The following is a 10,428-nucleotide window of genomic DNA, read 5'->3' as shown; positions in this document are numbered from 1 at the left end:
CAAATCTCTACACAACAGCTATTTTTTAAAAAAATATGTTTGGTATTATAATAATTTTTATGATTATAATTTAAAAAAAGTTATTTTATAAAAAATATTTTTAGTAAAGGTTAGTTTGGAAAATATATAGTTAAAATTATGGTTGAAATTAAGGTTAAACAAAAAATAATTTAATGTGTTTAGTTAAGAATATTGTTCATGACTTGCTGAGCATACAACAATATAAGATAAAATATCATCAAGAATAAAATTGAAATTGCGATCAAATTCTTCAAATGTTATATCATCATGAAATCTTCTTTTAATAATTATGTAGTGTCGTTGAATAGTGTTAAACATTAGTTTTTTTTTTTTTTGAATAAAAGACAACGCCTAAGAAATTTTGTTGGATTGCTTTTATTTTACTAGGTCGGATTCAATCCAATACATTTAGGTTGAGGCTGGAATCCGTTCGGGTCATGAATAGTGAAAATGCTCTACTGTTCATGTGAACAATGGAGAATGAATTACTTTTAACTTTTCATGTGAATATTGGAGTAGCTCAATTAATTCACATGAATAGTAGCATAAACATGGAAATTTTGTTTTTATTAATCTGCAGTAACAACCACAAATTAAGTGGGTCCCACCAAAATAGAAACCAGTTCTTAACTTGATTGGACACTAATATTTGTGGCTAATTGTCATTCTTAGTCTAGCTTTAATGCCAAATGAACACCTAGCACAACTCGATATTAGTGTATCATTATCTCTTTACCGACGTAACAATTCATAATATTACCAAATTGACCATCATATTTTATACTCCCTCCAACAATGAAAACTATATAAATTATTTGCTCGTGAAACATGTTCCACCTACAATGTAACAGTACTTTGATGAACAATGAGTTCTTATACGTTAGTTTTGAATTAGCATCACTGAGGCGAGAGCTCGCCAGTCATGAGAAGAAGAATAAAAGACCTCGTTGCCATTTTCACTCAAAGTTTTGTGTCTGATCATTATATTATTATAATTATAGAAAACATTAAAACATTTAATTTGGAAACATTGTATATATGAACAGTTAACCATCTTAAATATATATTTTTTATTCGGGTCTCTTCTTTTCATTTGCATCATTCTTTTGTTTACCAGGTAGTTTTTGCTTTCCATTTAAACCACGACATGGTGTTTGGATTATTAACAATTTTGACCATGTTCTTCTTCTTCTTTTTAACTCGCATCCTTTTCATAACTGAGTTTTTTTTGCTTTTCATTGAACAATTAGTTTGGCTTTGTAAAATTGATGTACAATGAATTCTGAAATGGTATTTGAAATCATGAACACACGAGATAGAAAAAATATTAAAAAATAATGAAAATACAATATAGAAGAAAAACACAATACATTTATGGATTGCAAATAGTTACTTACAATTTTTTTTTCATTTCTGTTTTTATTTTTACTTGATTTTTTTGTTCATAATTTAATTCTTTCATATTAAGTTGACTTGAAACCATATTTGATATGTTGTTTTGATTGGTTTTATATAAAGCTTTCACAATGTTAAAAATAAGTTTTTATGTTGAATTAATATTTAATTTCACAAAATAAAATTTAGTTTTATTGAGATGAAAACTTTAAAACAAATATTTAATTTTTTTTCTCAATAAATTAATAAATTTATTAATATATATATTTTTTTTATTTATTTTATAAATAATCTGCCAGCTGGGCAGCATGCGTTACCTCGTCACCTGAAATCACAAGCAAAGTCAAAATCTATGGCTGTTGATACATAAAGAAACACCAAAGGAGTACAAAACAGACACTTCACTTGATTCTGCATCGTTTGGAAAGGTAGATGCCCCCTGTAATCTACACTGGGTGGTTTAATATGAAATCGATGGATATTGAAATGATTTGAACCGAATTGAATAAATGAATATGTTTTTTAGATAATATATAAGATATAAATATTATCAAATTTAACTTGAATAGCAAGAACTTAAGCTAAGATATATATATATATATATATATATATATATATATATATATATATATAGAATATTTGTATTTTTAACATGATATATATATTAATTAATTATTTTATTTTTTATTTGTTTAATAAATAATATAAGACAATGAATATCATTGAATACCTGAAATCTAATAAATAATTTATAAATATCTAAATTTTTTATATAATACATAATAGTTAGTACATAAATATTAAGAAATTTGATTTATGGATATCTATTATTATTTTTAATTTATAATATAAAGTGCTTAACTAGAATTTTTAAATATTTTGAATCTGTTTTTTTAATTAGTTTTTTATATATATTTTTAGATGGTTTTGTTATATTAATATTAAAAATATTATTTTAAACTATTTGTTTTTACACTGATAAATCATAAACACCCCTTAGCCAACACCTGGCTCATACTTTCACGTGATCACACTCCTTAGCCAACACCTGGCTCATACTTTCACGTGATCACACCACCACAGCCTCTTCATTTCTCTATTCTTCTCTTTGCAGCTATCCTCTCTTTTCCCTAGCTTTATTTAATCCCTCTCTCCCTCATCTCAGGTATCGTCTTTTGTTTTTCCTTTTTCTTCCTCTTGTGATTGCTGCTGATTACTTCTTTTGTCTATCTTGTATCAACCATCGATTCGATAATCGAGTTCTGGATCACTTAAGTGACTGTTTATTACACGATTTTGACTATAGCAACTATAAATTTATTGCCTACTTTTTCTTTAAGCGTCTGCTCCAGACAAATTTCAGATGGCTTCGTCGACTTTAATTTGCGAAACCCAGCCATGGAAGGACTTGAAGGTAAAGTGCTTATTACTTTCTGTATGATATAAAAGATACTTATAAAGGCATTATTAATAAATCGGGCTTTTGTTTTTGCAGTCTCATGTTGAGGACATTAAGAAGACTCATTTACGCGAGCTGTTGGGTGACACTGACCGATGCAAGTCAATGGTGGTGTAAGTTTGTTTAATGTTTTTCTGTTTCGATTTTTTTATCTTACTGTATTGTTGTGGATGGGTTTGTAATGTGTGCGCGCAATTTTGATAGTGATTTTGATGGAATAACGCTTGACTACTCACGCCAACGAGCCACCCCTGGTACCATGGATAAACTTTATAATCTGGCAGAGGTAAATTTTGAGCGGTTCCTTTTCTTTTGGAATTTTTGCTGCCAGCGCACGGCAGCTTCTCAAACCACCATGCGTGGGACGTAATAATTTCTGCAACAACTTTTTCTTACCACACTCTGCACCTCATTAATGTTAGTTTGAAAGGATTCTTTGCAATGTAACTATCTAATGCAAGTCACTTTCCATTACACAGGCAGCTCATCTCAAGGAAAAGATTGATCGCATGTTCAATGGGGAGCATGTGAGTCACATTTTATTTTTGTAATCTTATTCATGCGTAAGCTTATGTGAAATTGGTGTGCTGTACTTTTTTCTGTCAAGAAATTCGCTGTGCTTTATGAATTCCTGATCTGTGATCCTGTGTTTTGTCTTTATAATGCCTTATTTAAAGACCGCTTTTGTTAGAGCAGAAGGTGTCCAACTCTCACGATTTTACTTATTAACACTCATATCACTGATGTTTGCTAAGTTTTGTATTTGTATTCGTGTATTTTTGACGGTATGGTTGTATGAACATGCTGTCTGATGTTAGTGTGGATCTGTTCAGATAAACAGCTCTGAGAATAGGTCAGTGCTTCATGTAGCTCTTCGTGCTCCAAGGGATGCAGTTATGCAAAGTGATGGCAAGAATGTTGTACCAGATGTCTGGAATGTTCTGGACAAGATCAAGGATTTCTCTGAGAGGGTCCGCAATGGTTCTTGGGTAATCTTCACTTCCTTTCTGAATTTCAGTTGATATACATGATGCTGAAGCTGTCCAGTAATGAATTGAATGTTGGTAGGTTGGAGCCACAGGAAAAGCACTTACTGATGTTATTTCAGTCGGCATTGGTGGCAGCTTCCTGGGTCCTCTTTTTGTGCATACCGCTCTTCAAACAGGTTATCTGATGCCTTATTTACTAAAGCTGCACCATTCTGTTTTATTATATTATTCTCACTGCATCATGGTTGTGTTTTCTTAATAAAACCTGTTGACCTTGTTTTATGGCAAAATCTTGCTTGAATTTTATTGTTTACTGATTGCAATTTACAGATCCAGAGGCCAGCAAATGTGCTACAGGACGCCAATTGCGATTGTAAGCACTTACTGTAACTTCAAACTTCATTATTTTCCGTGTTAGTGTTATACAAGCTTCTTATCCTAAACTTACAGAGATAGGCTTCAATGTTCAAATTGTTTTAGCAAAGGTCCACTTGCTTTCAACAATGATTATTGAGCTTTTGAAATAAATTTTAGAACTCATTGTTTCTGACCTTAATAAATAGAAGAGGGGAATAAGCTCACGAGATACTATCTAAAATCTCGACCATTTCACGTGTGAAATTATATTTTGATTGGAGTCAGAGAAATTATGTTTCATATAGGTATTGTGTATTGCAGGGGATGAAGCTGGCAAGAGCTAGCAATATGCCTTTTCTTTTCCTTTCCTTTCGTTTTGTTTTGAGAGGAGGGGGAAAAGGGAACATTCAAATGCTAGATGTATCCTAAAAGTGACATTATTGCTCATAGCGCATACCAGGGGAATTTAGCATCATTTAATTGGCCGCCCCTGAGTTGCAATACACATTATGACATCCTCTCAGAAGTGATGTAAACACATAGACGACATGCTTAATGTGCGGACAACTAGTTGTAGGTGCATTCATGGTTTAAGGGGTCATCATATATGATTTTTATGATTATGTCTATGCTTACAAGGCAATTGTATCATTAGATTGTTTTACAACGCAAAATGATGTTCTTGTTTTTTTGGCATTTGCCAGTCTCGCAAATGTAGATCCAATTGATGTTGCTAGAAATATTGCAGGCCTCAAACCTGAGACTACTCTCGGTAAATAATATTTGTTCATTATTCATGTCACTAATTTGTTGTATACCTTTTACTTAAGCACCTTTTCTTACTTCAAATTCTAAATCCCATGTTTTTTTTTGTAATTACATGTAGTTGTTGTGGTTTCAAAGACTTTTACCACAGCTGAAACTATGCTGAATGCTCGAACACTAAGGGCATGGATTTCAAAAGAACTCGGGTTAGTGCAAAAATCTTCTTATTTAATTATTCTATAAGTATGCAGTATTGGGTGATCCAGGAAATAAGTTTAGATCATTTTGGCAATAAAGAAAAGCGGAGGATTGATTTCAGAGTTAGAAAAGCATGCTTGCTAAGATTGAGAGAGTAGTGGTTATAAATAGTTTGCATAAATGCTCCATGTCTGTCTTGTAGTTTTTAAAATGAATTTATAAGTCTTGTAATAGCTCCATATCTCTCTCTGACTATAACTTGGGACCCTTCTGCAACTTATTTTCAGACCATCTGCAGTTGCCAAGCATATGGTTGCAGTTAGCACTAATCTTACGGTAAAGTGACTTTATGTTGTTTGCACTCTCATTCTTTAGATTTTAGGATGATTGAAGCTCTATGGTATTTTAAAAAATCATTTTCACCACCCCCTTTATATCATTTTCTATAAATGGCTCTTCTTTCTTCTTCCTTCTTCTTTCTTTTAGAGATGCCCTTTTTTGGTATTTGGCTACCTTTTAACTCAATTTTTCTTCTTTCTAATGCAGCTTGTGGAAAAGTTTGGCATTGATCCTAACAATGCTTTTGCATTCTGGGACTGGGTTGGTGGAAGATATAGTGGTAGGTTTTATCTCTTTTTATGGACGGAATTATGGTGAACTTCATGCAGAATGCTAATTGTGTCATTGCTTGCAGTCTGTAGTGCTGTTGGCGTGTTACCTTTGTCTCTCCAATATGGTTTCACAGTTGTTGATAAGTATGGTAACTTCTGATTGTTTTAATTCTTGCATTAGATTTTTCCTTCACCATTATTTTAGGGTTCGCAAGAAACAATGTCAAAAGTGCCAAGGATTCTCAATCTGTGGCATACAAAGATGTATACATAATGTACACTTATCACTTTTTTGTCCTCCATAGTTTCCCACACATCTCCTAGCTACTTGCCTAGTCTTTTTTGCTATTTTGTTAGGATTTGTTATGTAGTTGATAAAAACTTCTACTTTTCTACTCAAGGTTCTTGAAAGGAGCATCAAGCATTGATCAGCATTTCTATTCTGCACCATTTGAGAAAAATCTACCTGTAAGTGCTCCAACATCATGAAATTCTATCAAATCTATTATTTTTTTATCCCAAAAAATAGCGTATGATTTTCTACTAGTGGTGCTTAATCGCTGCTAACATGGGTAGGCTCTGGATTAAACAGTTGGTATGTTATATGATTACAGTATTTGAGGTCCTCTTAGATTTGAAGCAGTTAGTATGGTGCTATATGTTATTTGCTTTGTGACTATCTATTTGGGGGATTATCTTGACAGTTATGAGATTCTAAAGACATGTTGATAACTTTCTGACTTTCGCCTGCAGGTGCTTTTAGGTTTGTTGAGCGTGTGGAATGTTTCATTTTTTGGATATCCTGCAAGAGTGAGTGTTTCTTCACTAGATCTATTTGAGTTAGCACTCATTTAGAATTCTTAACTTTACCAGTGGTCCTATAACTTGTTCTACTACTCCTTTAGGCCATCTTACCTTATTCTCAAGCCCTGGAGAAATTTGCACCGCACATCCAGCAGGCAAACCTACTTGAGCTCTAACTTTCCTTTCCCTTTTAGTATTAAATATGTAAAGAGAGAAAATCTGCTTATTAAAGTACTCAAGGCTTGTTTATTTTACTTAAATCTAGGTCAGCATGGAAAGTAATGGCAAGGGGGTATCTATTGATGGTAAACCACTTCCCTTTGAAACTGGTGAAATTGATTTTGGTGAACCAGGAACAAATGGTCAGCATAGCTTTTATCAACTAATTCACCAGGTAATTTTCTTGTTACGCGATACATTTGGTAGAAGTAAAATTAGGTCAAGGGATAACTGAGTTGGTTTTCTTAAATTCAATTCTGAAATTCAAATAATTTCCTAGTTCTATGAATTTATTTTTTTGAAGAAATCCCTGCATAACGTTGCTTCTGTGGGATAAGCTGTTTCTGGGTACATTTATTTCTAATCTTGATATCTTTATGCAAGGTTTTGCCTTTTTTTCCTGCACATACCTTGTCATGGTAAACTTAACATCTCGATACTCATTTATATGCACCTCAACAGCCTGTCTTTTTAAATAGAGCATGAAATTTAGTTCTGCATTTTGGATGGTTTCTAATTGAACAGTGGCATGCTTTTTTTCAATGTGTGTGGCACCAACTTCAATTCCCATTTGCTGCATATTTGTTAACTCATCCTCTTAAAATTTTCAGGGACGTGTGATTCCCTGTGACTTTATTGGTGTTGTGAAGAGTCAGCAACCGGTATACCTAGAAGGTATTTTGTCAAGATTAAGATTTACAAGGTCAACTTTTTAAGCTTTGAATTTTTATTTATGCTTTATCTGATTTCAAATCAATTTGTTCACAGGAGAGGTTGTAAATAACCATGATGAACTCATGTCCAACTTTTTCGCCCAGCCAGATGCCCTTGCATATGGGAAGGTAGGTTTAAGCATTTATGTATCTACTAAAATTATAAGAAAAAAGATACAAGAAACTATATTTGTATGCTATAAGGGCCAAGGTATCTTACTGCTGTATCTGATTCACAGTGCAGGGGTTGTCTGCAGTGACGTCTATTAATTTATTTATATTTTTTTGCAGACACCAGAAGAGTTGCAAAAAGAGAATGTTCAGCAGCATCTCATACCTCACAAGGTGAATCCTCAGACTTACTACAGCATAGCTTTACCAATTACCACTGGATGATTAATCTTAAGCATTGCTTTGTCTTGCCCAGACCTTCTCTGGCAATAGGCCTTCTCTCAGCCTTCTGCTCTCATCATTGGATGCTTACAAAATTGGACAGGTTTGTGGCTTCTGCTTGTTAATGAGGTATTTGTGCTAATAGAGTTTTTGAATGCAAGTTTACTATTTAGAAATCCTATGTTTGAGTTTGATGCTTTGGTTAGTGATTCTACTTCCTGTGGGAATTCTGCTATGTTGTCCTATTTTTTGTAATCCAGAAAAGATTTCCCATGATATAGCAACAGCAGCGAAATGTAATCCATTATTGGGAATGTCTGTAGCTGAATGTCATGTGAAAAAAAGAGTCATGTCCCACCTAGTTTTAAGGTTGACCACTCTTCCAGTGCTTATGCTTACTTGAACCTGGTATCCCTCGCTCTCCACGTGCCATTCCATGTACTCAATTCAGGTTGCCCTTTCATACAATGCATTTGTCGGTGATTGTGTCTGTTCTTTCATTGCTTTATTGTCTATATTAACTCCCTGTGGTCTAATAGCAGAAAATCTGTCCTTTCCAGTTGTTGGCGATCTATGAACACAGAGTTGCTGTGCAAGGCTTTATATGGGGCATCAATTCTTTTGACCAGTGGGGAGTTGAGTTAGGAAAGGTATGAATTACCTCAGGAACTAGTTGTTTCCCTTACCGAACAAACATGTTGTCCAAAAGTTATGTTCTCTTCTGAACTAAATGTTGCCTTTCCTGTTCTTGCTTTTGCGATTTTCCTTTTGGTTTTCCTTGGTCCAAATGTCTCTTTCATTTTCTTAACACAGTCGTTGGCTACTCAAGTTAGAAAGCAACTTCATGCATCTCGTGTGAAGGGAGAACCGGTTGAGGGTTTTAATTTCAGCACTACAACAATGCTAACAAAATATCTGAAGGTATGCGGAAATACTATACAGCTGACAGCAGAAACATGTTACTTTAGGAACAAACTGCTGTAAAAAATTATTCACTGTAGCCAAAGCGCTAATCTATCTGAACAGTTATAGCAAGTTAAGAAACATAAAATTAACCCTAGTTATGGTAATGCCTCTGAAATTGAGTTTTACTTGCAGGAAAGTTCGGAAGTTCCAGCCAATCCTCCAACTATTCTTCCTCGGATATAACTTTGTTCCATGACCTGGAGGTTTCAGCTTTGCTATACAACTTCTTGGAATCCTAAAGATAACATATGCAGAGACACTTTTCGCTATTTTCTGAAATTTTCCTTTTGTTAAAAGGTTCCTTTCCAATACGAACAAGGCAATAATGATACCTGCAGTTATACTAGCAGGTTCTCTCATGACACATATGGAGGCTGAAAAATGAAATTTTTGGCCCCGAATTTTCTTATTCTAATGCTCGGTGCTCCTGCGAAACCTCATTGTTGCGTTTGAGCTTTGTGTTACCACATTTTTGTGTATGTACAATATTATGACACTTGCCAGGTCCAGCAATTTTAATTTTTGAGGGCTAGAAAGCCAACTGATATATTCTTGAACCCACCTCCAAAATTCAAAGAAAGAGGAGAAAAGGATGAATTGCTTCGAATTCCATTAATTGCTCGAGATTAATAATTTTTCTACGATTCAATTCCTTTTTTTAACTCGTAAGCTACTTTATTTAATCAAATCAAATTTTGCTTAACCTGCCCTTCGGTTCTTATTTGTGCATACAATATTGATGTTCAAAAATACGAGATTTCAAGAATCAAACTCCTAACCACTTAAAACAGAAAAAAATTATCATTTCAAAATTTTCAAGATTTATGTCATGTTCTCTAATAGTCTAGTGTCGACTCCACCAAAATCATGGGAGTATTCGGCCTGCAGGGAGCCAGTTTATTGATTGGGTTCGGCATGCATATGCTTATATATATATATATATTTTTTTTTTTTTTTTTGTAATTCGGGGTTGTCCGGGCCAGCTTACGTGCACCACGACTAATTCCCGGGCCCACTGAACATCCTGGAAGCCCAGGAGGTAGGTAAGGCACTGCGGGGGTGACAGGCTGATACACAGAGAGGATCAAACTCGAAACAGTTACAAGGCAAGCCTTGCAGTTGACCACTGAGCTAGACCCTCAAGTACATTATACTATACATATTTGATTTATCATGTCCTTGCAATATGTTTGTAGTTTCTTTGAGTTAAGAACTTGTTAGCACGTGTAAATATTTTTCTTTCACACTTCTTCCTCTCCATTCTATTTCCTTTCTCTTTTTGGAATTTTTTTAATGACTCAATTAGAAAAGAAAATTACACAGAAGCATAGCTAGAGAAAAAAAATCGACTTTACACATTTTTGTTGATTATGAAAGTAGAACAAGTTAAAATAATAATAAAAATAAATAAATAAAACGGTTATAATGTTTGCACCGGTGCAACCCATAAAACAAGATATACAGAGTTACGTTGATCCCATTAGCGCAACAAGAAAATCCCTAGGGTTATTCAAAGTGGCCTGAAGGTGAATTCAAGA

The 10,428-nt window shown here is 33.9% G+C and overlaps 1 protein-coding gene across 2 annotated transcripts; it reads left to right on the top strand.

Annotated features, from left to right (window-relative positions):
• The first annotated feature begins 2,439 nt into the window (after positions 1-2,439).
• LOC118039944 (glucose-6-phosphate isomerase, cytosolic) lies at positions 2,440-9,447 on the top strand. Of its 2 annotated transcripts, none has more exons than XM_035046789.2 (24): positions 2,440-2,581; positions 2,757-2,830; positions 2,912-2,988; positions 3,080-3,161; positions 3,355-3,402; positions 3,709-3,864; positions 3,944-4,040; positions 4,195-4,237; positions 4,926-4,993; positions 5,108-5,192; positions 5,472-5,520; positions 5,731-5,803; positions 5,879-5,939; positions 6,197-6,263; positions 6,549-6,605; positions 6,701-6,754; positions 6,865-6,993; positions 7,430-7,493; positions 7,587-7,660; positions 7,823-7,876; positions 7,959-8,027; positions 8,485-8,574; positions 8,738-8,845; positions 9,023-9,447. In XM_035046789.2, exons 2-24 carry the CDS (start codon positions 2,780-2,782, stop codon positions 9,071-9,073), a joined length of 1,707 nt encoding a protein of 568 aa, XP_034902680.1. In that variant the 5' UTR covers positions 2,440-2,581; positions 2,757-2,779; the 3' UTR covers positions 9,074-9,447. The 2 variants fall into 2 exon arrangements, with proteins under 2 accessions (XP_034902680.1, XP_034902681.1); XM_035046790.2 differs by having other exon boundaries at positions 2,486-2,581; positions 2,769-2,830.
• The last annotated feature ends 981 nt before the right edge of the window (positions 9,448-10,428 follow it).

Source organism: Populus alba, chromosome 8 (assembly GCF_005239225.2).
Source record: "Populus alba chromosome 8, ASM523922v2, whole genome shotgun sequence".
Classification (NCBI taxonomy): domain Eukaryota; kingdom Viridiplantae; phylum Streptophyta; class Magnoliopsida; order Malpighiales; family Salicaceae; genus Populus; species Populus alba.
The sequence above is the reverse complement of the archived record's forward strand: the minus strand, read 5'-3'. Positions and strand labels throughout refer to the sequence as shown.